The sequence below is a fragment of the Daphnia pulex genome, chromosome 6, assembly GCF_021134715.1.
Source record: "Daphnia pulex isolate KAP4 chromosome 6, ASM2113471v1".
NCBI lineage: Eukaryota > Metazoa > Arthropoda > Branchiopoda > Diplostraca > Daphniidae > Daphnia > Daphnia pulex.
The window spans coordinates 3,467,857-3,494,281 of record NC_060022.1 but is presented as its reverse complement, the minus strand read 5'-3'; the positions used below and the strand labels follow the sequence as shown (position 1 = coordinate 3,494,281).

At 41.5% G+C, this 26,425-nt stretch overlaps 5 protein-coding genes and 1 long non-coding RNA gene across 6 annotated transcripts; 5 read left to right on the top strand and 1 right to left on the bottom strand.

The window, feature by feature from the left end:
• Window positions 1-907: 907 nt before the first annotated feature.
• On the top strand, window positions 908-2,643 carry LOC124195756 (transcription factor E2F4-like). The gene is made up of 6 exons (XM_046590330.1): window positions 908-1,201; window positions 1,264-1,373; window positions 1,435-1,546; window positions 1,701-1,865; window positions 1,931-2,056; window positions 2,121-2,643. Exons 1-6 carry the CDS (start codon window positions 1,091-1,093, stop codon window positions 2,346-2,348), a joined length of 852 nt encoding a protein of 283 aa, XP_046446286.1. The 5' UTR covers window positions 908-1,090; the 3' UTR covers window positions 2,349-2,643.
• Window positions 2,644-2,820: 177 nt separating this feature from the next.
• On the top strand, window positions 2,821-5,398 carry LOC124195751 (acetyl-coenzyme A transporter 1-like). Its single transcript, XM_046590320.1, has 11 exons — window positions 2,821-3,356; window positions 3,423-3,607; window positions 3,680-3,834; window positions 3,904-4,112; window positions 4,176-4,226; window positions 4,288-4,421; window positions 4,493-4,613; window positions 4,686-4,733; window positions 4,799-4,847; window positions 4,906-5,039; window positions 5,115-5,398. Exons 1-11 carry the CDS (start codon window positions 3,012-3,014, stop codon window positions 5,277-5,279), a joined length of 1,596 nt encoding a protein of 531 aa, XP_046446276.1. The 5' UTR covers window positions 2,821-3,011; the 3' UTR covers window positions 5,280-5,398.
• Window positions 5,399-5,511: 113 nt separating this feature from the next.
• On the top strand, window positions 5,512-6,955 carry LOC124195755 (carbonyl reductase [NADPH] 3-like). The gene is made up of 4 exons (XM_046590329.1): window positions 5,512-5,697; window positions 5,758-6,281; window positions 6,355-6,569; window positions 6,643-6,955. The coding sequence occupies exons 1-4, from the start codon at window positions 5,674-5,676 to the stop codon at window positions 6,768-6,770; spliced, it is 891 nt and encodes a 296-aa protein (XP_046446285.1). The 5' UTR covers window positions 5,512-5,673; the 3' UTR covers window positions 6,771-6,955.
• A 735-nt stretch (window positions 6,956-7,690) lies between these two features.
• LOC124195747 (dormancy-associated protein 2-like) lies at window positions 7,691-8,502 on the top strand. Its single transcript, XM_046590312.1, has 2 exons — window positions 7,691-7,844; window positions 7,973-8,502. The coding sequence occupies exons 1-2, from the start codon at window positions 7,833-7,835 to the stop codon at window positions 8,345-8,347; spliced, it is 387 nt and encodes a 128-aa protein (XP_046446268.1). The 5' UTR covers window positions 7,691-7,832; the 3' UTR covers window positions 8,348-8,502.
• Window positions 8,503-11,291: 2,789 nt separating this feature from the next.
• Window positions 11,292-26,111, bottom strand: LOC124195745 (zwei Ig domain protein zig-8-like). The gene is made up of 8 exons (XM_046590311.1): window positions 25,632-26,111; window positions 25,032-25,284; window positions 16,389-16,693; window positions 14,987-15,151; window positions 14,827-14,875; window positions 12,136-12,313; window positions 11,869-12,005; window positions 11,292-11,726 (listed from the first exon to the last, which is right to left on the bottom strand). The coding sequence occupies exons 2-8, from the start codon at window positions 25,171-25,173 to the stop codon at window positions 11,626-11,628; spliced, it is 1,077 nt and encodes a 358-aa protein (XP_046446267.1). The 5' UTR covers window positions 25,174-25,284; window positions 25,632-26,111; the 3' UTR covers window positions 11,292-11,625.
• Window positions 19,286-22,229, top strand: LOC124195746. Its single transcript, XR_006875385.1, has 3 exons — window positions 19,286-19,400; window positions 19,612-19,702; window positions 19,899-22,229. It is a non-coding gene; the product is annotated as an uncharacterized LOC124195746 (long non-coding RNA).
• Window positions 26,112-26,425: the final 314 nt, after the last annotated feature.

The following is a 26,425-nucleotide window of genomic DNA, read 5'->3' as shown; positions in this document are numbered from 1 at the left end:
TTTTTTTCTTTCACGGTATTTTACAATCAAAGACCTGATGTCACACAAGGAAGTGAGCGAGAAAAACCAGAGGGGTTGGGGGGATGAGGGACAAAAGATCCAGTGAGCTCTATTGTGTGGAAATAAAAGAATTTAAAGAATATAACCATAAAAACGGAGGAACAAGCTCGAGTTACAGTTTGCAAAGTTCATTTGAAAATTAAAGAAAAGAGACATCTAGTGGGCATGCAGTAGATTTACGGAATTTCAAATTTGTTATTTAACCGCCTCCCGTTCTTTTCACGGCGACATTTCAATAACAAAAAGGAATGTATCAATTTGAATGGTAACGCAGTGAATTTCGGCAGGTAAAATAATGTAAAATTCATTGAGCATAAAATTTTTGTTGTTTAAGTTTTAAAAAAGGAAATTTTAAAATATCAGATACAGTGAAGCGAGTACATTTGAATTTTTGAACATTTGAAGAGTTGAAATCAAATCAATTAATGGTAGTAGCACTGATAAGTAAGTTACCTTCAAATTGAAATCAGATGTTCAAATTTAATTAATGCATTTTCAACATTCAAGCTATTCCGATCGGTTTGATTGTCAATGCGGTTTGAAAAAACGGATTTTTTCGTAGGATTTCCCGTCCGATAGGTGGCCAATACTATTGCTGCACCACTTGGGATCAGTGGCGCGTCAGTTTTCATTTTCGTTTCTCAGTGTACGGTGTACACACTGTTACACACACACAAGATTGTATTGCATTTTTGGCTTGTAATTGAAGCCTCAATTCAAAGTTCAAACGTCCTTTGCCTTTACGTTATACTACTGTTTAAACAGGCTTCAAGTTAAAATTTGTCAGTTGATTTCCTACCATTTCACCAATTTTTCAATCAGCAAAGCTAGGAAGCACATTCAGTCTTGTCAATACTCGAGAATAGTAGTACCTAAAACGCGGAAGCGAAAGGTTTCCGCGGATTTCGGACTTTGGAAGGGAAAGGTAGGCTCTTGGTGCTGCTGCTTGAGCATCTGGCAACGCGTCTTACACACTTTACAGCGTGGAACTCTGACGGTTGTGTCGCTGATTTGGAGTGGCCGCGGCGCAATGGCGGATTTAAATGCGGCGAGTAGGTTTGAAAAGTCGTTAGGATTGTTGACGACACGTTTTGTTAATCTGTTGCAAGAAGCTCGTGATGGAGTGTTAGATTTGAAAGTGGTAGGCACTGGCATTAAATTTTAACGCCTATTGGGTAATAGTAACAGTCATTTTTTGCTTAGGCTGCAGATACGTTGGCCGTCAGGCAGAAACGAAGAATTTACGATATCACAAATGTATTAGAAGGAATTGGTCTGATTGAAAAGAAGAGTAAAAACAGCATACAGTGGAGGTTTGTTTTTGCCAAATTTATATTTTAGGTACACATTTTTCTAACAGTTTTGTATTTATAGAGGGGCAGGTCCCGGATGCAACACTCAAGAGATTGGAGAAAAACTTGCCCAATTGAGGAATGAAGTAGCGTCATTGGATGCCTTAGAGAAACATTTAGATCAGCACAAACAGGTAATTGAATTAATTTCCTGATAGACAGCTTCTATGATGTAGTTTTACACGTCTGAACTGCATATAGTTCTACTTCTTGAATGAATTTGAATTCAAACAGCTAACTTATGTCTACTTTTTGATTAATATATGTCTACTTAATGATGGCTTACAGTGGATACAGCAAAGCTTTCGGAATACAAGTGAAGATAATGTCAATAGTCGATTAGCATACATCACTCACGATGATCTCTGCTCAAGTTTTGAAGGTGATACCTTGCTTGCCATCAGAGCCCCTCCACATACTCACCTAGAAGTCCCCATTCCAGAAGATGATCAGGTGAGAGTGTGTAAACAAATATTTGAGCATGTTAGAACAGTCACCTAATATTTATTCTTTTACAGAAACGCCAGTATCAGATCCATCTAAAATCTCAAACTGTTCCAATTCACGTCTTATTGGTGAATAAGGATAGTGAAGGCACTAGTCCAATTGCTGTACCTGTCCCACCTCCAAAACGTTTCTTAACGGTATTTGTCGTCGTTAACATATTATTATTTTTATCACAGTGCTTATTATTTGTTAAATTTCCAGGAGACACGGCGTTCTCCAAGAAAATCTCAGTCCCAGGATCAACAAGAACCGTCTCTAAAGCCTATGCAGTCAACTGGCGCTGATGGAGAAGACACAGAAATGGAAGAGCTTGTGTCTGATTCGTTCCTTAGATTGAGTCCTCCTCCCAGTGAGAGGGACTACTATTTTCATCTTGATGAAAACGAGGGTCTTACCGATCTATTCGACATGCCTATCTCGTCCTTCTGATCCTGCATGCTGTTAAGCTGACCTTAAAGCTACGTCTATCGTGCGAGTGATGATTATTACCTGTTGTCCTTCCCTTAGCTATTATGGCACTGGTGTGGTCGGCAGAAACAGATAAAACCCGCCGTTTGACACAGCGAAAGTTCAAATTCAACCCACTGTTGAAAGTTAATTCATCGACTTGTTAAATGAAGTATCCCGTCGGTTATCTTCCGATCATCACCATCAAGTGATGTATTGTGCTGTATGTTAGCAAAAATCCTCATCAAAATGAATACAAATGAATAGAACCCCGTCAGTTTTAAAAATCATCATTCTCCTTTCCTGGCTATATCACAACAAAATCGCGTTCAATACCAGATTAATCTATTTGGAGAATTTTCAAAATAATATAACGTAGCCAGGTAGGATGTAGGAATAGGATCGATAGTTAGAAATCGCGCTGTTATTGCTGTTTATTCAGTTCTATTATAGCAGACGAAACATTTGTTTGTGTTTGCCTTGCCTTGCTTACGTCATTCGTACTATCGGCTGTCAGTCTGTCACAATTAATGTAACACTTACCTCGTTAACGTTACCTGTTCTTTTAACCATTCCAGCAAGTTTACTAGTTCAAATCTTGTTTATTACAAAAGAAAACTTTTCCGTTTACTCACCCTTTTGTAGATGATGAGAAAGCGAGCAGAATTACCATCGGAAAATGAGCGTTCATCTTTAATTGAAAATGATGAAAGTACCTATCAAATCAAAGAAGAGATGAAGGAAGCACCACAGATTTGGAGTTGGAAGGGTGAAGGGAGAAATATTGCTCTACTTTTCTTTTTGTACCTGCTGCAAGGAATACCATTAGGATTGACTGCCAGTATTCCATTGATGCTTCAGAATCGTCATGTTAGCTACAAGGAGCAAGCAGAATTTAGCCTTGTATTTTGGCCATTTAGTTTGAAACTTTTATGGGCTCCGATAGTGGATTCTTTATACTCGTCAAGAATGGGAAGAAGAAAAACTTGGGTAGATATTTCATCTAGCTGCTAAAATAAGTGCCCATATATGACCATGTTCCTTTTTCTCGATCAGCTTGTTCCTGTGCAGTATTTGCTTGGAATTGCTATGCTGTTTCTTTCAACAAAAGTGGACCAGTACTTGGATTCAGAAGGATCACCAAACATTAAAATGCTCACCATAGGATTCTTTTCTCTTAACTTTTTAGCTGCAACACAAGACATTGCTGTAGATGGATGGGCATTGACAATGCTGCACAGGTACATGGACTAAAATTTGCCTTTTTAAAAATTATTTGGATTATCATTTTTGATCTTATGCGGTTTGTACAGAAAAAATGTTGGATATGCCTCCACTTGCAATTCAGTTGGACAAACTGCTGGTTATTTTTTAGGCTATGTTGTCTTTGTGGCCTTTGAATCTGCAGATTTCTGCAACAAATATCTGAGGAGTCAACCAGAGCCTTTTGGGCTTTTGACATTGTCGGGTATATATATACTTCGTGAAAATCACGTTTAATGTTTGAGTTCTGACGAATTTGTGGTCATCCATCTAGGATTCCTTTATTTCTGGGGAATCGTTTTCTTCATCACCACAACATTCGTGTGGTTGTTAAAGCGAGAAAAAGCACCAGATAATAATGAAGAATCCACAGGCGAAGATGCTGAGCATAATTTAAGCATAGTTGAGAGTTACAAACTCTTATTGAAAATCTTTAAACTTCCTGCTATTCAATGGACTGTCGTAGTTCTCTTAACATGCAAGGTATTTTTCTTCCAAAAAAGGTGAATTTATTTTACGTTATTTATTCTTTGTGTTGATCTTTAGATTGGATTTTCAGCATCCGACGCGGTTACTGGTCTCAAGCTAGTTGAAATGGTAAAGACATTATTTACCTATCATTGTTTTGTGTGGTATCGCAAGTATTTTTCTTGTTTAGGGGGTTCCTAAAGCGCAATTAGCTCTGCTAGCCGTTCCTTTGGTTCCCCTTCAAATCGTCCTGCCGCTATTCATTAGCCGATACACTGCCGGCCCTCGACCTATGCAAGTTTTTATTAACGCAATTCCTTATAGGTAAATGCTATTTGTTACAATTAAAAAGACATTTTGTTTATATTGATAGATCTAACCGTCTTGATTAACAGGTTAATGTTTGGATTTATATATGCTGGTCTTGTGTGGATTACTCCACAATTCCAAAGTAGCGACGGTCAATTCCCTTTTTATTACTACTTGATGGTTGTGATCATTTATGCTATTCATCAGGTACTATCGACAGTTAAATGGATGCCATCATTACCATTATTATTTGGAATGTATTTTTAATATTTATCTTAGGTCGCAGTATACAGCATGTTTGTTGCCGTGATGGCTTTCTTTGCCAAAGTAAGTAACTATGATGCGTTTTCCCATTATGAGTCATTTAATCAAAATCATCCTTAATTCGCCAGGTTAGTGATCCCCAAGTTGGAGGTACTTACATGACTTTGCTAAACACAGGTATGAATCAGACAAAAACATGTTCTCATTCTTAAAATACAATCCAACCTTTATGTAGTGTGCAACCTTGGTGGAAATTGGCCCTCTACCTTAGCTCTCTGGTCAGTTGATGCGTTGACATGGAAAAGCTGCCACTCAAAAGACTCCATTATCCATGAGACTAACAAGTGTCGCAATGCCGCTGAAACATTGGTAAGTTGTCATTTTTCGTGATTAACATGTGCCAGCAAATTAAAAAATTATTTCTTCATATAATTTCAAACTCAGGAATGCACCGATGGAGGAGGACAGTGCATAGTCGACTTGGATGGTTTTTATGTCGAATCCTTGATATGTATAGTAATCGGATTTTTATGGCTCCGCTGGGGCCGTAGGGTCATCCATCAACTGCAGTCGAAGGACGAAAGTGCATGGAAAGTTCGCAACAATTGATAGGCAAAGGTTTAATTAGCCCCTATTGGGATACTTTTTGTTAACGGGAATATCATGGAAAAATTTATTTAAAGCATGCGTACATTACCAGGTGTGTTAAGATACATGTTTTACTTTAATTGTGGTGTTTGATTTTCTTCCCATTTTTGAAGTCCGATCGTTATAGATTAACCTTCGACTACTATCTCGTTCTTGCGCTTATCTAAGTTCAGTTATATCAGTGCCACGAATACGTGGGCCACCTTACTCCCAACTGGTGGCGTTCATAGCGGAATTTAGGGTGAACTTGGAACTATCTCAGGTAACTTATGCATTCTGTGGCTGACACCACGATTGCGTCTACCTCTCCTGATACTTTCATACGCAAGTAAGTTTTTCTTTTGTGGGAAGAAATATGACAAAGCCAAGAGTTGCAGTGGTAAGTTCAAACGCATTAAGGTAACGCAATTTGTCTTCCATTGATTTCTTATTGAAATAGATTTCTGGGGCGAATCAAGGCATTGGATTTGCAGTTGTCAAAGAACTTTGCAAATCATTTGATGGGTCTGTTTACCTGACTTCTCGAGATGAGCATCGCGGTCGGACCGCTGTGGAAGAACTCGAGAAGTTGGGCTTGCAACCCAAGTACCACCAATTAGATATCGATGATGAAGCCAGTGTTTTGAGGCTAAGGGACTACTTACAGGCGACATACGGAGGTTTGGATGTCTTGGTAAACAATGCTGGCATGCTGATTGTCTCCAAAGACGAAGATTCGCGAGAATTGTTCGCCGAGAGCGCACGCTCCGTTGTGCAAACCAATTTCTTCAATACGTATCGCACGTGCGACATCCTTTTCCCGATTTTGAGACCTCACGCAAGAGTTGTTAATTTATCTAGTAGCATGGGTCACCTTATGCAGATCGAGGGCCAAAATGAGCCGGCGATTACGCTAAGAGCAAGACTTTCATCTACTGACCTTTCGTACGAGGAACTCATCCAAATCATGAATCATTTTCTCGAGTAATTATTATAACCAATTATTATTATTAAATTTTGGAATAACCCCCTTTTTTTTTGTTTTGCCTTCTGACAGATCCGTACAAAGAGGAGATCATCCAGAGTATGGATGGCCGAAGAAAAACTGGGTTTCCTACGTAGCATCTAAAATCGCTGTCAGTGCCATGACGCGGATACAGCAGCGTGATTTTGATGCTGATCCGCGCCCAGATATTATCGCTAACCACGTTCATCCAGGCTATGTCAAAACTAAAATGGCATCATTTAAAGGAGTGTTGACAATTGAGGAAGGTAAATTACCAATTGCAAACAATAATGCCTGGCTGTCAACTGAATATTTGATTAACGACATTTATGTTACTAGGTGCTGCTGCTGCTTCCTGGCTTGCAATGCTACCTCCTAATAACGTAATGAATCCAAAAGGTTCTTACGTATGGCATGACAAACAAATTGTTGATTGGGTCAATGGACCAACTCCATCTTTATATTAAAGACAATTTGTTTTTTTTAAATTTTACTTTATCGGAAAGACTTTTCCGGCATTGAAACATAAAATTGAATAAAATTGTACTAAACGGGAAAATTTAAGTTTAGTCAAGAGGGAGCTTGCACAGAAAATGAGACAATCTTATCTGCAGAGAATTATAAATAAAACTGAAAAGTTAGACGAAGAAAACATCGTTGAGCAATGCAACTAATAAAACGATTGTGAGTGAAGAAACCAAGACACCATTGTTAAGGAAAAGGTGTGGTTTTGTCAACTTGCCATGGGGCAATTGTATACCATCATCGCCGTGATGCGTGAAGTGTGATGGCCAGAAGGTCTTTATCCGAATCAAGTTCTTTCACGGACAAACTGCTTTGTCATTTCGAAATAATAATTTAAAAAAAAATTAGATTCATCAGGATGACAAAGCATTAATCAGTTAATCATGAAGTTATTAATCTACTTATTAATTTTTTTATCGTACGATATTGAAACAATAGTAAGCAATAGAGAGGCTCTGTTTTAATTTGTTGCGAAAAAGATATATAACTTGATCGTTATAACAGCATAATAGTGTTACAGTATTTAAACTAATAGTAATTATTTTAATACGCCCCCTGTGAAATTATGTTGACTCATCATTGTGCTATTATTATTGTACTATAATGATTTATTTAAAAAATGATTATAGGTAGTGAGTCAGTTTTAAATTCCTTTTCATCAGATCTGTATCCTGGTTAGATGTCAAAAACAAGTTTTAAATGCGCTGATCACCACCAAGCTCCTATAACTAGTTTACGGCAGATATATATAATCCCAATAAAAAAGGGAGATGGGAACAACGCAATTTTAGGGAAAAGGGTATTTTTTTTTCAGATGTCCTCTAGTTCATTTTTGAAGGTCTTGTCGGTTTACGTAAGCTGGTGCAATTTAAAATACACCAGTTTACACTTTACAGGAAGGACGGACTCAATAGTTGCGGCAGGTATAAAAGGAAGCAAACCGAGCTGCTTTCGACATCAACTCTTCAGTAATCGAAAGAAGCACATCAAGACTCGAATTCATCATGAAGATCGTGGTAAGACTTGAATTTCTTCTCTTTTTAAAATAATTGTTTTTAAACCAACACTATTATACTACACTATACTTAAATTTTAACGTTGTCTGTACTTGCATCTGAATGTTCCTTCGCTGTCTATCCGATAGATTGTGTTAGCGTGTTTGATGGCACTTGCCGCTGCTGTCGACCAAAGTGAAACGGTCGTCGAAGACGCCGCCGATCTTGACGTCGCCGAACACCGCAGGCACGGATACGGTGGATACGGTGGATACGGACACGGAGGATATCGCGGCGGGTATGGCGGCGGTTGGGGTGGATATCATAGAGGAGGATGGGGCCGCAAGCGTCGTTCTGCTGCTGCTGAAGAAGACGCTGCTCTTTTGACTGATCTGGAAACGGCCGAGCATCGTCGCAGTGGATGGGGTCATCGTGGAGGCTACTACGGAGGCGGGGGACATCGTGGGGGATATGGTGGATATGGTGGATATGGTGGATATGGTGGATATGGTTATTACGGTTAAGGTTTGATCGTCTCCAATGTTATACGCTGATCTTATTGTTATCCCCATTTTCTTGACCCCCTTTTTTTACATATGGGCTGGTACATTTACTACAATACGCTTCCTTCTGAAAATTCCAGTGTCTCGATTCAATAAATAATTGGTTGAATATTAAATTATGTTTTTTTTTCTTATGTAAAATAATAAGATAACAAAGTCATTTTGTTATTTTGAAACATTAGATTATACAAAAAACAAACATTTAACAATGATTGTTTATCATGATGGCATAATCTCGTTTTTAGGCAAGTAAAATATTGAGCAGAGCAGTGTAAAATGAACCCCTATCTAGGCTAAGCTAATAAAAGTAGAGCGGATGACGCAAATGGGGAAATGGTTCATCGCACTTAACGATTTTTGAAACTGCTTACGACGTGTTATTGATTGAGTTACTTTCTTTAATTTTACGATGGGGCATGTGTTCCATCGATGAAACTTTCCGTCACTTTCCAGAGATGTCGTCTATATCAAGACTTTTTCTCCTCGAGGCTTTGCAGGTCTATTGTATGATGTCAAGCCGATCATTAGTTGATTTTTTTCCCTCAATTATTTTTTACTAATTTTTTTGTTTAAGTTTTGATGCGTTTGGCCGGCAGAAGAGTCACTAAACTTTTGTCAGATAATACCAACAGCAGGGGAAAAAAAGTATTAAGAAAGAGCCTTTTGTAGGTGTATGTGTGTGTGTCTGTCGTTCGTCTACTATGATCTCCAAGACTTTTCCGGACTTTTCGTGATCATTTCATAAAAGTAAAAATAAACTTTGAACTTTTCTTTTTTTATTTTCTCCGGCGTCTTTCATCAATTGATATAGTCGTCGCTCTAATTATATGTACCTCCATCTTTCTGCGTTTCTGTTGTACACGGATGAGCGTTTTCCGGCTAACAACTGAGTTTCGGCTTCTGGACAGTTGATATATGAGAAAATGGAATGTAACGCAAACGCCCAATTAAAAGAAATGGATAAACGAATGGAAGCGTCGAGCTGCCATTAAAATCCGTTTGACGTAAACGACATTTCGATCCGTCATTGCACGGGATTCAAGTCATTGGAGTTGCTGTCAAATCGATCGCACTCGTGGTGGTTTGAGATATTGAGCTTGAACGTCAACAGCCCAACGACTGACGTCGGTATGACGAGCCGATAACAGTTAAATAGGTAGGCCTATACATGTAAGAAATAGTCGATGATTTTGAAATATATTATTCATGTACACTATTATCCACAGCTTTTTGTGAACGTATAATACGGTACTATATGTTTAGTATTTTGGGCTCAATATTCGTTTCGTTGTTCCTTTCTGTGAAAATCGCTTTTTTGCCGCTGGCCTATATACGCACGCTGAGGTTTATTCCTATAACGATGGGGGGGGGGTTCATGTTATTTAAAAAATATTAAATTTTTCCTTTTTTTTATAATAAAAGAAGAAGAAAAAAAGTAAAAATCAAGAAATTCAGATGTGAGGAAAAGGTGCAGTGAACCACACTTAAAAAGTTGTTGCCAGGGGTGCATTGTTCAACTCTTGATTCGCCCGTTTCGTCTATAAAATGAAATAAAATAAAAAAAAGTACATAGATGTGGTACATGGTATAAAAGAAGAACGAAATAGGTTGGTTAGGTTTGATTACGTTTATAATTGGATAAGTCTCGATTTTAGCCGCCGCCCAAGTTTGTTTTTTTTCGCATCTGCACCGGCAACCAGCAGTCCAGCATGTTCTAATATAAAACGATGAATAAGAAACTATGCGAACTCTATAAAGGCAAAAATAAAACGTAAAAAAAATATATTAAATATAATGCGCTCCGCTCGTTCAGCACAACTCGGCGATAGTATATAGGCTCAGTTTGTGCTGTTGACTCTGCTCGCCCGCTGCTGGATCGATTGCTGCGCCGTCAAAGTGAAGTTTAGACATTCCTTATTTTTGAACGTTAGATATATCCGAGCGCGCTCCTTTCCGTCAGCACGCCAAGGCTTCTGTGCTGCACTGGGGGTATATTGGTCTAGCAGTTTATACATACAGCCCTCTCTCTCCTACCAGTCTATTGTATTTCGCAAAGAAAACAGCTTATAAGAGCATGCTAAAGAGTCTATATAGCTTTAGAGCGGACTGTATATGCACAGCAGTGTTGTGTGGACATTGGGCTGCATACGGAGCCCACTGATGTACAATAGGTAATGGATAAGTTCACGTAAAATGAACATACATCAGCTGTCGGCTCTCCGCCGGCCATCGGGGGCTCTCTAGTTGTTGGCACGCTACATTTTCCTTATCGCACAATACAAATGGCTGGCGTATAGTCACACAGTGACCACTTGAACCCGCCACCAATGAATGGGCATCCCATTCATCTTCTGCCAGTCATCTCCCGTATAGTAGTACTCGAGGTTCTTTCATATTCTCCAATTTTCCAAGAATAAAAACGAAGGTTAAACTGTATTTTGTTGTGCAGTTTCCGATCCATCAGTTTAATTTCTCTCCGTTGCTTGGCAAGTCACAGCAGTTGGAATCGAGTCGATATAGACGGACGTGGGTGGTCCTTGGTGTAGTACAATGGCTTCAAGCTTCAACGACGGAATGTGTATCTCGCACAGTAACGAGAATTTCATGCGTGTGATCGACTCTCTCGCGTCTATTTCCGAGTAATCGCCCAATTTCGTTCACCGTTTCTATTGCTAACTCAATTAACGGCATCCTGTTTTTAATAGTTTTTGGATATCCAATCCTTTCTTTTTAAAATATATATAGAAGCTAGTAAGTATATATCGATTTAACAATCACTTGGTTTTTGTTTTGAGGGGGGGCTGTGTGTGTTTTGTTTTGGAACCCGGCATGTATAAATGAGAAATGAACCAGATATTTTATTTCAAAACAAAACAGAATACAACAAAATGACGCTGGCAAAATCAAAAGTTTTATCGTTTTTTTATTGGTTCAATATGACCACACGCCAGACCCATGGATTTACGACGGGACAAGGACGGCATAGCGTCGCAGACAGAACCGTTAAAGTAGTACACAATGAGGGAAGAGATATGGGGGGCAAAACAGAATTTCTTTTCTTTTCTTTTTTTCTCGTTTAATTTATTTTCTGTTTTGTTATATACGACGAGGACTATAGAATTTTTATCGCCTTTTTGTATGTACATAAAATAGGTAGTACGATATAATATAGAGTGGAATAACCGAGGGGAACTCAAATAAGAACGCAAAAGCAATTGAGATGGATGAAACGATTCTTTTCAATAGAGTATCGCATGACCAATCACCAAGAGAAGGATCCAAATGCTGCAGTGCCGGACTGCCACTCCCGTCAGCTCTTGAACGGCCGCCTGTTGTTCACCTGATCGTCAAACACGGCAGGAAAAAAAGGAATTGAATTTCAATTGGTACGAAATGATTCTTTTGAAACCGTATCACATTTTTTGATTAAAGGTCTAATAAATAAGGTTTGAATTTTGACTATTCTTATTATTATTTCTCACCTTGTATGACGTGAACGGAAACGACGGCCTCGGATCGGTTGTCTACTGAACAGGTGTAGATTCCCGAATCGCGTGAACTCGCCCGGGCCATGAGGAGCCAGCTGACGGCGTCCCGACCTTTTCGTTCCGTCTTGACGCTGCGTCAAGTTGCGTCGATTCATCATCAAAACGGGGGGGCGAAAAAAAGGTGAAATTGAATCAACATCGCACGACCCAGCAGAGGAAAATATTATAAAAGTGCAAGTCTATGGCAATGATTATGTATACCTGACACCGCCTCTCAGTGTATCGTGATTGAGAATAGCCTGGCCGACTTTCCAGTGAAGTGAAAAATTGTCCCTGTCGGCCTGACGGACCTGACAGACCAGCCGCACCAGAGCTCCGCTTTTGAAAACGGCTTCCCGCACGGACACGTTTCTTTCGTCGACAATCGCCACGGCCGGACCTGCAGATAGTACACGGAAAACATATTAGCCGCCAGCTATACATAATAATACCAGCCCCAAAGCAAAAGAAAAAAGGGGGTCCGCGCAATTTTTATGACAACACACAATATCAGAGAAATATGATGGATGGAATGCACTCTGCCGGATCAGCATTTCAACATCTTTCTATAGGATGAGCCAGGGCTGTCAACCCATTTTCACGTATTATAGCTGCAAAATATCCTTTAGAATTTATTGACGCCGCTGGCTTCTTCACACACACACATCCGCAAGGTATAATTTAATCAATATCAGCACGACGCCATTTAAGTTGCGAAGGCTATACACTACACCCGACTGTGTCTAATAAGCTTCCATTTTTTTTTCTTTGACTTTTTCGAGACATTCGGATGGCGATGTCAAACACAGGCGGAAAAGTGTTGGTGTAATCGAAAAAATAAATCAAAATGGGAAACTTTCCATTTCGTCGTTGGATATTTTTTTTGGAGGGGGAGGATTTCATGCAAAGGTTACACTTGGATGGCGCAGAGTTCAACTGACTAGATATATAGGTCAGCAGCATTGAGAGAGAGAGGGCTCCTTGGAATTCCTTTCAATTGCATTTTGATTTGAATTTTGTCCCGCCAGAGAGAAAAAAGAAATTCATATTCAAACCCGCGTACATACGCAGTATATGGTATGCCATAGTGCATTGCAGATCTCTTTTGGGACTCTGGTGAGGGACTCGGCACTCGACTCCGATCTCTATACATGTATATAGCTGCTGCTGCTGGGGGGCTTAGAGCAATCAGCGTGTCTACGATCCTTATATCCCGATAGCTCTCGCTGGCATCTCCAATGCTCTTTCAATAGACCCGCAGTTCGAATACGTAACAAGAGGGGATAATCCTATTACTCGATTCCGGCTCTTCGCTGACCTCCCCCCCAAGGTCGAGCTGGATAATAACAAGCGAAATCCATAAATAATCGCCAATGAGCGCTGCCCCCTCACTAGTGCGCTACTTATAAAATAATATCAAGTTGAATGAGAATATAAGCAAAGTTACCAGCATCTCTGTCTGTCTGTCTGTCTACTCTTTGATTGTAAACGAAATTAAAAAATAAGAAGAAATAAAAAACGTAATAATTCGATAGTTGAATCATTGGATAGATCACGTCTGTACGTACGTTCTATTTTGAAAGCTTCTTTGAAGTCTCAGTAGCTGCTGAGCTATTAAAATTTTCGTTTTCATTTTTTTAGCTGGGCGATGCTGCCGCCTTTTATTTCGAATGAAGCTGCATCGTTATTAGTTTTTCATGTTGTTTGAGTATTCATAAGATCGTCTGCACTCAATTCCCGCATTTCCAGGGAAACCGCCGGGTTTTGGGAAGAGGGGGTGGCTCTCTCACTCTAGAGCATACAGCTGTGTATCTGCGCCGTACACATGTATTATGTGAGATGGGTGGTAGGAGGAGGATTTAAGGGCTCTCTGGTTTTGTGGCGAAGCTCTTCCGCCTTCCAGCCAAGAGCCAACCGTGTTAGATCCAGCCCTTTTGTGATCTATCCCATATATAGACTCGGGGCTCTTATGTACACTCGCCTTTCCTCCGCAGGGATATTCTACCACTACATAATATCTTCAGCAGCCAAGCAATCCAAGACACACAGGCTCTTCAACCCTGGGTATAGTCGAACGACAAACTTATTTGTGTTTTAAAAAACATAAAAAGAGGCGAAAGGACGAGACTGGCAGTCGAAACGTAAGAGGATGACGAAGGGGAAGAAGAATGGCGAATTTGACTAGCACCATGCAATAACACTCACGCAACGTTCGCACATGTTTCCGCCAGCCACCGCGGCGAGTTATAGTGAACGAGGAAAGCAAATATGACATCCGCTGTCTATCATAGAGAGTGTGTAAACAAAAGCGATGCGTCTCGGCCTGTTTCTAGAGGGAGACATCAGTTGTGTGTGTAATCTGCCTAGACCCAATTCACGAGGAGCGCCATTGGTGGTCCTTGACTACCACACAAGACGAAAAGTTGTGCTGCAAAGTTTTCGGGGCGAGAGGAGAGTCACAGCAGCAGCAGTCTGGAGTGTACGGCTGTTATATAGACGCCAAAGCCGTGCCCGAGTGGCGTACAGGGAGAATTTTTTCCTTTTTTATTCCGGTGGCGCTGGCGGCGGAACTTTGTCGTGACTCTGAGAAACTGTGGGTGGGACCGGCAGCATCAAGTTTCTTATGCGACCGGAATTACGGTGGTGGAGAGCCACTAAGTCTATATGTATGTATCTAAGGTAGAGACCCGAAAAACGGATGTCAAGATAAATAGAGCGAAAACAACTCTCTCAAACTGGGCACTGATGGTCTCTGGCCGCCAGCACTCACGCGGGAGCGAAAGACGTTTGCAACAATCGTGTGTATAGGAATCAATAACCGGCCATAGTTTGGATTGCCGCCCAACTGCTGTGACACCAAAAAACAAACGAGGCCGCTCATCTTTTAGGTTCAAATGATTTCCATTCACTCACCTCGGATGTGCAGATAGACGAAAAGACCGATGGGCGGATGCGTGTTGACCTAAGAGCGGGGCCGGAAGGATGTGTTGTTCAATTGAATAATCATTGCGTAATATAGTATTAGCTTAAAAAAAGAGAAGAAAAAGAAGAAATCAATATGCAATAGATCTACTTGACACTGGTAACAGCCGGTGTCCTGGAGCTCGACGGATGAGATCTGCAGTGTCCAGTTGCCGGGGTAGCGCCACGCGATTGCCAACCGATTGTCGTTGGAATATGTCCCGTTGCCCACCGTCAGCAATTGGACACTGTCTTCCGAGTACTTGACCCAAGAAACCTGCGAATTTCCGGTCGGCGGAATAAAAAAAAGAAAATAAGGATCCGGAATCAATTGGATTAACGTGAATTTTCCATAGCTTTTATTCTATTGGACGCTTGCATCGTTTTCCCAGGTGTGTTTAGTACTGTGTCTATTAGATGACGCGTTGCTAGGGTATACACAACACAAAGACCCCCCGGCAGCAGCAGCAGCCCATACTAGATGAGCAAATTTACGGCCCCCATCTATCCCGTCTATCTATAACTGCCTGCAGTCACGGATGATCTAATGTTACGGCACCGACGACCATCAGAGTGTCTGCACATGTACAAGGTGCGAGTCCTTAACGATATCTCTTTTGTGTGAGTGCAACCACCCACACAGGCACACACGTACTATATATACGTCTATATAGCGCTATACTATAGATGGCAGACGCCCAGACAGTGTACACACACAATAGTCGTTCGGCAAAGAGGGGGGGGGGGGGGGTAAAAAGAAATATAAGCTAACAAGAGAGAGAGACGATAATAAAATGTCAAAGAGAAAACACCATCGTGTAAATTCGCGGTTTAGACTCCCGAGGACGACGAGAGAGGAGAAAGAGGATATGCACTCGAGCACGTGCCGTCTGGGAGGAGGAGGAGGGTTCAACGAGCGAGAATTCGGGATTACGTAATTGGCGTGTCGCACAAATCGACGCCATAGTCACGGCGGCAGAGCAGGAAGAAAACAAAACAAACAAATAGAAAAGTTGCATCAGGAAACGGAGTTGCCAAACAACAAGACAAAAACACGGATGTCAAAATATGGATGAGAGTCGTATAAGTTTCTTCCTGCTTTTTCTTTATCTAAAAGGAACTGAGAAACGAACAGTCAGCGGCGCCGAGTTATTGCCCGCGAGACAGGAGAGGAAAGGGACAAGGGGGCGACGCGTTCGGCAATAAGTTTTGGAGAATTCCCTCATGTACTCATCACAACTGTTTCCAACTAAACGGATGACATGGGCCCTCGTTGATGAGGCTCTTTGTCTACGAGCTGCTGGCGCTTCGATCCCTTTTCCCGGACATGGAAGCCCAAAGCGCGGGCGATTTGTCAGCGTGACACGAAAAGAAACCCCCACAACTCCCAACAACTCCCAACTGTCATCAGGACTCTCCCCTGAGCTCTTTTCTTCCCCCTTTGAAAACTTATAGAAATAAGAGTCGCCATCAATCCGTCGGTTGATCAATTAATTGTCGAATGATTAACTTGCCGTTTTGTTGCCAAGTTGTCGCACCGGGCAGGGCAGGTGAGCCACACCCCCGTGCGGAATCGTCATCCGGACGGTGACGTGATGATTGGGTGACTGGATTCCGTACGGCGGTCTCATCTCGGTCCGCATAGGTTCCAGCTCGGGTAGATATTGATGGCGGCGATGGTGATGCTGGTGGTGCTGCTGATGCTGATGCTGCTGGCCGTTATTCACCCGCACGCTCGTCCACTCGGCATCCAGATTGAGGACGTCCTTCTGCCAACATTTGCCCTCGGCCGAATGCTGTTGGCTCTCTCTCCCGGCAACTGTCGGAATAATTAGAAGAAATTTTGAATAAAACATTGGCTAGTTATTAGAATTTCAGATTTTCCACCGAAGCGAATTCTTCCATTTCCGTCAAGAAATAGAGATACAGATTGGTTCGATTGATTGTTTATGCATAGTTATACATATAAGTCGTTTCTCGATCAAAGTCTCTCAACTTTGGCTTCCGCCCGGAAATTCAACATTCACAAAAGCAAAAGACAAGAGACGTGGGCTTTTTAAAAATTTGTTTCTCCCAACTTTTGTCTCCGTTCTATCCAACTGACGCCGGTCTATAGTTTCATCATCAGCTATCCACGTACTCCCAGGTGGATGTAAGCCCTTACATTATAGATAGGTATAAGCGCCAGTGTGTAGTGGACCCTGTGTGCACCAGGGCTCACAGAGTAGCAAGTTGGACGTCGCAGCCCCACCACCACCAGTAAATGGATTTCATTCCATTGAATTCCCTGTAAATAGCAATAGATAGATGTAGGATGACATGGATGTATTCCGTTTTAGAGCTGGCCAAAACTTTGTCGACCGTCACACCCTGTGACTCTACGCACTTTCCGCCCGCGTCGTTGTGATCAATTTTCACTCAAGAAATTTCCCCGAGCTCTCCCAGTCTCTCACCTGCAAGAGCTTGGATCAAACTTTTGACAGTTTGGTTTCATTGTGTTGTTCGTTCCATCGCCTATATATACGTGCACTACTACCTTTGGCCTTTCCCTCCTTCTTCTTTTCGGTGTTGTGTTATTAGTTATTATTGTACGGATCTCGGAATCAATCCATTCATCACAGCGTTTCCTTTGAAGAAGACGATTTGATCTTTCGTTCCTGTGATGCGACGGTCGGGATTTTAATCAAGACATTGTTTCCTCTTTGCATTTCTAGGTTTAGATGTGTATATGTGTAGAGAAGATCGCTGGTGGCCCCCAACAGTTTTTTAATCCCTGACACGTGCCCTGATTTTTCTTGTTTAATTTTTCATTCTCGGTTTCTCTTTCGTCTCGGTTTGTATGTAGACATTCCCGTGTGTCTAAAAGATTCCCGTCGCTCACAGAGAGAAAAAGAAGAAGAAGACCCAGCTCGGTGCTTATTGCGTATTGCGGCAGCAGCAGAGTTTCGTCATCTCTTGGGAGATGGTTTATGTGCTACTACATAGAGAGCTAGATCACTTGGAAGAGACGCCAGCGCTGCTGCTGCTGGCCGCCTCCGACATTAGCAACGCTTCGAATGTGCCGGTAATTAGATAACTAAGTAAGGCTCCAACATCGAGTAAGAGAGAGAAACCCGCCCCGTCAGTAAGTATCTTTTCGTTTACACTCGCTGGAGGGGTGAGTGAGCTTCACATATTCGCCCCGTGCATACGTAGATCCCATTTATCAATAGCCCAATACCCACGATTCCGTCAAAAATGGAGTGTAGTACGTATAGAGATATGCTCTTATTGACTAGGGATGTCTAGACGGTTCAAACGTGGCTTCAAGTGTCGTTGGTCAGGAAAAGATACACACACACAAAAAATAAACAAGGTTCAACTGGGTCTTGGTCTCACGTCACATAATTTGGCTAAAGTATTTCACTTGTGTGCAAAGGTTCCATGAAGTGGTGGGCAAAAGTTCTTTCATTTTCCGTCTGGACTCTCAGTCCGCAGTTGGAAATTGAGTTTAAAAAATAAATAAAACTGAATACAATCATTTGGTTTTCTGAAAAATGTAATGAAATGAAATAAAAGTTCTAAAACAAGAAAATAAACTAGATATTTAGTTTATTATTCAGCTTGATTTTTTTTAAACTCTAATTCCTAGTCTCAATGTTTTGAATAAACCTGGTTCTTCAGAAAACAGCTTTCCAGTTTCCACACGTCAAAATAACTCACACTCGGGTTTTAAAAATTAATAAGACAAAACATACTTGCAAAAATAGTAGAATGTCCATTGTAGAGTGCACAAACTTTGATCTTCTAAGTTTTATCTACGATTTCTAGTATCGTAGTATGTTATCACACTCTGAAAAATAAAATAAACAAGAGACGTTTCAAGTTTCAATTGTTTGAGTCATGTGTCGTTGGCTAAATTGTGGTCTGCAATGCCAGGCTTGGCCAGGTTGGCCAGGTTTTGCAATTGCCAGATTACGAAAATGAGTCGAAAATTGGCAAAAGTTTTTAAAAATGGAATTTGTCAAAAACAATTAAAATATTCAATAAAAAATGATCGGGTAAAAAAGTTAGAAAAAACTAAGCCCAACGACCTGGTTTAATGGAAAAACAGTGTGGAAGCTCTGTCGAAAATTTAGGGAAGGGGTCGATTTTTTGCGAATCGATTTCTTTTTTTTGGGGGGGGGGGTTACCAAGGAGTTTTACTGAGGAATTAAATACCAATCAGAAATGTTATTAGAAGATTTCAACTAAACTTATTCCCTCAACTTATTACCTTATCGTTTTTGATCGGTGTGAATTTCGAGGGGGGATTTGATTTTCTATAATTTCTTATTTCTATCGATATCGTATTATCGATTATAGTAATCAACTAATCATGCTAATTTGAAGAAAATTGGACAAGTAGGCTATCGTCTGCTTACTGCTTTCGTTAAGTAATTTCGAGAAAGCGCGAGAAAGTCAGAGACAAAGATCAAGATTTATATTGTTATAGATATTTATTCGTGTTTGATAACCGTCATAGGCTACTCCATGCTGTTTAGTGGGTAAATAAATAAAACTAAGAATACAGATAGAATTATTCTGGTAGCTATAGAAGAGTTAAACCTGTTCCAAATTTTTGAAATGTTAGTTCATGAACATTAACCACGTGATTGCCCTGTCGATGTATGGCAGTTTCTTTGTGCTATGTAAACTTTTTCTTTTTGGCAGTTTTTATGTACTATGTAACACATCCAACCTTTTTCTTTTTTGCAGATTTGAGGCCTGAGCCAGCCATCATTACCACACAATATGCGAGTTTTTCTTGTGCAGGTGCAGCAACAATCTCAGGATCATCGCTTATTAGGTAATTGACCTGTGACCTACTAGATATTTTAATGCTGCATTACCTGCATGCTGCATCAATGCAGTATATTACATGTAAACCTTTAATTCTCCCATTTTTAACAACTAGGGTTTACCCAGTGTCTCGTTTTCCACTTTTCCTGACTTGTTGTTTCTGTGAATTTTTTTTCGTAACCTATTTTTCTTTTTTCATTTAGATACACAGCATCCCATTCTATTGGTAAAACTACCGATGTCAATCGAGTTACTGATCTGACGGATCTCTCCTTCTTGAAATGTCCACGTGTACGCCCATGTGAATGTGGGTGTATTCACGAGGACACCCTTTTTACCCTATGCCGTCTGGTGGAATTCAACTCTTCAGCGGATGGATGGAGCAACTGACGTAGATGCCTGGCTGTATTTCCCTGGCACAAAGGTAGGACAACATTGATCCCTATTCTTCCTTTGTTGATAACTTTTGGTGGCGTTGATTATAAATTGTTTCGTAGTCACGGAGTATGTTTATTCCTGAGCTAGGCGGTTGACTGGAAAACTGTTTTCTCTTGTCGTTTTTGTTTTTTTCTCAGCAAGGTTTAATCTCATTTGTCGAACGACTGCAGATCAGGCTTGTTTTTGTTTTTTGTGCCTCACAACTTTTTCTGTGGTTAGAAAACCTCCACATTCGAAAATATTTGAACTTTAAACACTTGAAGCAATGACAATTTTTTTACCAAAAGGGATCTACCGGCACCTCCTCGTTTCGCCATCAAATCATACAAGTCTACTTTTTAACAAATCGTTTCCGATTACTTTGGTTATTTATGACTTTCCAATGCCCACATGAAGATCAAAACTGCGGTTAATGGATATAAAGCCACTTAAGCCCCTCCCTCGACTTCCGGTAGTTTAGACTGTCGCGCGCTGCACCGTAAATCTGGTTATTGTGGGGGGGAAAGGATTGAAAGTTGCCTCGCTCTGCTGCTCTCTTGACCCGGAAACACTCGACTCCAACAATATATAATAAATTTGTATCCAAGAGTAGGAGGCAACCAGCATTATTAAAGCCGTTTATTATCCGCTCAGACATCCGCAGTCACCATACGTCAACTTCTCCTCTATAGGATATCTCATAATATACCGGCATCAAGTAAAAACATATATACTAGCTCCCCAGTTTATGTAAAGAGTGTTTTATTATGTAACACATCCGGATAGATGTGTGTGTGTGTGTGTGCGAAAATAAAGAAATGAATATAAGAGAAAAAAAAGCCCCTTTTTTCTTGGCTGGTGGTGTGCTTTATGTAATTCCGTCTGGCGCTCCAAGCTTTATCGATCGACCAAAGAACCGAACCCAGGAGCTCTTCGTTGCCTACGCCTGGAACAACACAGCGCTAAAATGATATAAGAGCTCCGGGAGATGGGAAAGAGAGAAGAGTCCTGTGACTGTGGCTCCTGAGTGTCTGTTTCTTCTTCCTCTCAACTGGGATCCTTCATTTTTTTACTTTTTTTTTCCCCCCTGACCGACTTTTTTCTCCACGTGCGTTGCTTCATTATTTTCTTTACCGGCAACTCTATAACAAACAGCTTCCGTTTCACGCTCTTTTTTTTTTATACCTATAGCACAGCCGAGAGCCGACACCCGATATTTCGGGATGATTGGTGTCTAACGGCCCGTAGTAGACACACGTAATGACGTCAGCGTCTCATTGAACGCGTTTGATCGATTAGCGCCCAGGGAGAGAGCTACAGACTTATTCAAGCATTATATTCAAGCGTGATTGTCGGCGATGTTTCAAACGAGTTTGTGATGTAATCAAGGATCCAGAAAGAAGAATAGACCACAAAAAGGGGGGGGAAAGGAAGAAATAAAAACTCGAGAGTCAGCCAAAAAATATTGGAAAAACAAAAGAAGAAGAAGAAGAAAAAGAAGAGAATCTATAACAGGAAATATCTAAAAGAATGCGATTTTCCCTGACGGTTGGATGGCGCATCGATTGCTGAGCGGGACGCGTTGATTGCGATTCGCCTTGATCATTTTTTGTGTCGGTCGGTGGGAGGAGCGACGATCTTTTTTATTTTCCCCACTGATTCGATTTGAAATCGCGTATACGGTTTTGATCGCGCTAAACTACTTGGCTCATCCCCCTTTTCTTCGGTTGGAAAAAATGTGTGGCCCGTTATTGAATCGATCCTTTGATTGTGCTGGCTGCGGGACCTTCCTCCCCTCTCCATTCTGCGATCATTTCGATGTCGCTCGCTCTTTCTATAAAATTCCCTTCTTCTTTTCTTTGTATTATTTTGTCGTCTGCCGCTCTTTCTAAGCGACTGCTGTTGTGGAGTGTATCGCCCGATCGAAAAAAAATAAAAATAAAAAAACTCCTCCTGGAAATAAAACGATCAAAAAAAGGAGCGAGACTGCCTATAGAGAGGGAGAGAAAACGTAATAAAAGGAAAGCTATAGGGCATGTGCGTGTCACGTCGCAAAAAGTCGGGCGGACACGGTCATCCATTTTCGAAAACTCTCTCGCACCCCCCCCCCCCCCCACCACCACCACCACACGAAAAAAGTCTTCTCCTAGATTGTTCTCCTGCTGCTCTTATATATCTTTTATTCCTTTCCCCCGCTCAACCATTTTCGGAGAGTAATCCGAAAAGAGATGGCTCAGTCCCAACATTTTCTGACGTCATCTATACACATCCAAAAAGGCCGGCAGCCAGAGAGAGAAGAGAGAGAAAAGTATAATAAAGTGGGGAGCTAGCAGAGGAAGAGGACATATTTATATTTATTTTTTGGGTGGAAGAGAATAGAGACTTGATTTTCTCACGTCTGAGCTGCTGTCCAGGCGCGTTGTTGAAAGACATTTGGATCGCGAACTTCTTCTTTGTCGTCACGGTAGATTCTTCAACATCATATCAAATATCGTCGCTCTTCTCTCTCTTTCTCTCCCTGCTGAAATGTCCATCTCCCGATGGGAGCAGACGGGAGCGGCAGCTGGGACATCAATGACTTTGAATGTGTCTGTTTTTTGTTTCTTTTTAAATTGTTTCACAAGTCACGCGCGAGTTTCGTACACAGCTTGATCGACACTGGACATTTGTTTTTGAAAGGCTCACTGGCCGGCCAGTCTCGACATGTATATCATTTCCATCGTCTCCCTTTTGATCTCTTTTAGATTTTCTTTCGCCATTTTCAATCAACTGTGAAAATAGGGCGTTGGCGTCTAGCGGGAGGTTCTTATAAATGCGCTGACAAAAGAATACGGGGACTACACGGAGATTACGTCGTCTGATATCGCGCCGGAGAATTTCGTGCGTTGGAATTTCAACTATTTGAAGGAAAAGAAAATAAGAATTGATTGAGTTTCTTTGTCTGTCTGGGGCGAAAGTCTCGTCACAGTGACGAATGAGCGCGTCTTCATTTTCCTGCGTGCGTTCCCCCCACCCCCCAGTACCCACCCCCCATTATTCCACTTTGTTGCGTTTAGCTCAGTACCGCGAGCGGGAGTCGGGCGATTCGTTACTGTCCCGCGATTTATTGTCGTGCGCTTGGCCAGGCAACAACAACAACTTTTGGAATCAAAAGTTTCTTTCTTTTTCTCTTTTTCTGGCAACCGAAAGGGACAACAGAATAATAACACGGGCTGCGTTATTATGCGTGTACGGTTCAATATTTTCCATTGCAAATGGCAATCGTGTCATTGAGTGCTATACCTGCCCGTGTTTCAAACGGAAACAACACGACCGATGTGTAATAGGTTCCTGATATATATTCCGTCGCTCAATCGCAACATTGTTTCGTTTTCGACATTGCGTGTCATGTTGTTGTTGTTGTTGTTGCTGTCGTCCCATCGATTGAAAATGGAAACTAAAGGAATGAGCCACGACGAAGTCGTGTGGGTGAAACGAGGTCAACATATCTATTTTCCGATCTGTTTAGATACGCTCTCGTCTATCTTTAATATAGACGGGGGCGAATGAACCTCGCGAAGATGATCGGTGCTGCAATACAAAGATGGGCCACCAGCCCAGCAACGACATTTTGTCGTACGCAATTTCCTCTCTGCGTTGATTGAATAGAGAGCGCGTAACTTGCCGAGTGAAAGTCCAACTTTTAATCCCCGACAAATCAGACAGTCTATATATATAGCTCGCTCTTGTGTATAGATATATGTCAATCATTTTGGTATATATAATCGCTCGCTCCTCGTCCCGCGGTCCTTCAGCTTTTGATCGTTTCGTTTTACCCAGCGATATTATATAGTATGAAAAAGCCAATGCACTTTTGCTTCTTGATACATCTTTCGCGAGTATATCTCCGGTGACACGTATGTAGCCTACGTCCGACAAAAATCCATCAAGCTTCATGTCTATAGAGAGAGAGAGAGAGAGTGTCGAGGAAAAATTTGTTACTGGAGATTGATTTCTGTTTTCGAGAGCAGCAGCAGGGGGGATATAGACTTTCTATTATTGGCAATCCCATCCAATTCCTTAATGCACGCCCTATACTGTATAACGGCCCCAACATCGGACATGTTTCCGAGTCGCAATCAAAAAAGGAATCAAATCGAAATCAATCTTTGGAGAGGAAACAGTCGTGTGGAAAGCTCAAACTCAAATCTCTTGCTGCTGCTGCTGGCCGTTGGAAAATGTCGAGCACCTGTGGACGGATGTAGAGCAGCAGCTAAAGGTATATTATTATTCTTGTCCAGCCGGGCGTGAATACATGCATGCTGGGCAAAGACGGAAGATGATGCTCTCGTCTAAATAATGAATCGCACACGCTCCATTTTAGATAAAAGAGAAATTGGGTTTTGGCGAACGTGCCGTTTTCGGTTGCAGAAGAGAAAGAGCGACGAACAAAAAAACGAAACCCGTTAGATTATTACAAAAGCCGGATTAATAATGCGATCCTCTTTGAAAATTATTTCAAAGCCAAGACGTAAAGAAAAAAACCCTACAGGCGGTTTCCAATTACCTCGACTTTCGGCGATCGATCGCGTTTTCGTCCGAATCGTTTTGACAGTTTTGAATTAACGATTAAAGGAAGCGAACAAAGTCATAACGATTTGTGATGGATAAACCGTTTTCCCATATCCATATAAGGGGGGTGATTAAAATCTGAACGAAAAAGAAAAAAAGGAAAAAAAAAGAAGCGGGAATTTCAAAAATGGAAAAGTTTGTAGAATCTTAATTGGACAGTTGTATCTAAGCCCTGCGTCGCTTGCAGCGCTATATTACTTAAGCAAGACGTAATGCGTTTTCAAAAGGAGAAGAGAGAAAAGTAGAAGAAGAGAAGAAGAAGACTGGGGCACCCAAAGTTAATTGAAATATTTGCGGCTCGGGCTTACCGTCTTTAATACTGTCCGTTTCGTAGGCCAGGGCGCAGCCCGTCTTGGCGTGATGGACGTATAGGCAGCAGAAGACAACCAGCAGCTGACAATACACGAGTCCGGCAGTGAATGACTGTAATATATTTCGCAGAATGGCCATCGCTGTCCGGTTTGGAACGTTAAAGGTATAAAGATTGGGAGTCTGCCCAATAGCGGCTGCGAATATTAGGCTTTGACCTTTTTCCTTTCGGCTTTTTATCACGACGAATTTCTAGACACATCAAACAAGTAAAAAAGAAACGAAACGATATCAAATAAAAAGAAAATATGCCCACGACGATAGATATTTATTTATAGCGTCGTCTCTTGCAGCAATTCCCCACACGGTCAAGAAGAAGAGGAAAGAGTAAATAGCCAACAAAGTCGACATGGAAAAGCCATAAAGCACCGTGCGCTGGCCAGCAGCAGCAGCATAGTGGGCGTCACGATTCCTTTCCACTCGATATCATGTGTGGCACGATGCTGCTAGCGCGGATGGGATCCCATCCAAAAAGCATTCTCATTTCCTTCCTGTCGTGTCTACTTTGTATGTAGCGGTTCGAGTGTAAAATGACTTACCGTCTGCAGAGACGACGACCGTCGTTGACACACACACACAAGTTTCGCGATGGACACTTTGGGTCTAATCAGATTATAGGCTTTTACGCACAATAACACGCCGTCCTTTCGGATTAGATATAGACACACACAACTGTGCAAGGGAGAGGTGGGTGGAGGGCCTAATCAGACGCACAATGTAGGCGATTGTCCGGCATTTCCCGATGTCGCCCGATCGGCGAATTGGGCTGACAAACGAGCAGGCCAGGCCGCTCGTCCATTTTCTCTCGCCGATAACCAAAATTTAAAAAAAAAATTCGACTTCAGTTTGTACCAGTCAAACAGCAGATGTGGGATGGCCTTTTATTCCGATTTACAAGTCACTGCGAGCACTTTGGCAAAAGGAGTAGGAGGAGATGGGATCTATATAACCGTTCGTCACGAGCGTCGGTAACATACTGAAGAGAGATCCGGACGTTTCTGCGCCGAGATGGGCGACACACATCACCCACCACCACACCCCCCTCTCCTGTACATATATGTACACTTTTGGCCACCCCGTGTAGAGGCATTTTACCCATTAGACACATAGGAAGTGTTTCTTTTCCTTCTTCTAATTTTTTCTTTTTTCTCTTCCGCTCCCAACGAGTAAAAAGGCGCAGGTCTCGTGAATTTTTAGGGCCCCCCAACCCTCCCATTAAAAGCGATCGATTGCGCCGTGTGCCGTAAAGTGTTTCACCTTCTCTATATCCGTCAATTTCAGACTGATTTATTTTGATTACTTATTTCTCGAGCTCTCCTTCCCTCTTCGCCTC

Coding starts and splice junctions, on each gene's coding strand:
- LOC124195755 (XM_046590329.1), top strand. CDS start 5,674: ATGACAAAGCCAAGAGTTGCAGTG. Junction 5,698..5,757: donor CAAAGCCAAGAGTTGCAGTG/GTAAGTTCAAAC, acceptor TTATTGAAATAG/ATTTCTGGGGCGAATCAAGG. Junction 6,282..6,354: donor ATCATGAATCATTTTCTCGA/GTAATTATTATA, acceptor GCCTTCTGACAG/ATCCGTACAAAGAGGAGATC.
- LOC124195745 (XM_046590311.1), bottom strand. CDS start 25,173: ATGGCCATTCTGCGAAATATATTACAGTCATTCACTGCCGGACTCGTG. Junction 15,152..16,388: donor GACAACTTGGCAACAAAACG/GCAAGTTAATCA, acceptor GGAAATTCGCAG/GTTTCTTGGGTCAAGTACTC. Junction 14,876..14,986: donor CCGGCTGTTACCAGTGTCAA/GTAGATCTATTG, acceptor CCCCGCTCTTAG/GTCAACACGCATCCGCCCAT.
- LOC124195756 (XM_046590330.1), top strand. CDS start 1,091: ATGGCGGATTTAAATGCGGCGAGTAGGTTTGAAAAGTCGTTAGGATTG. Junction 1,202..1,263: donor GAGTGTTAGATTTGAAAGTG/GTAGGCACTGGC, acceptor TTTTTTGCTTAG/GCTGCAGATACGTTGGCCGT. Junction 1,547..1,700: donor ATTTAGATCAGCACAAACAG/GTAATTGAATTA, acceptor GATGGCTTACAG/TGGATACAGCAAAGCTTTCG.
- LOC124195751 (XM_046590320.1), top strand. CDS start 3,012: ATGATGAGAAAGCGAGCAGAATTACCATCGGAAAATGAGCGTTCATCT. Junction 4,227..4,287: donor GTCTCAAGCTAGTTGAAATG/GTAAAGACATTA, acceptor TTTCTTGTTTAG/GGGGTTCCTAAAGCGCAATT. Junction 4,614..4,685: donor TCATTTATGCTATTCATCAG/GTACTATCGACA, acceptor TATTTATCTTAG/GTCGCAGTATACAGCATGTT.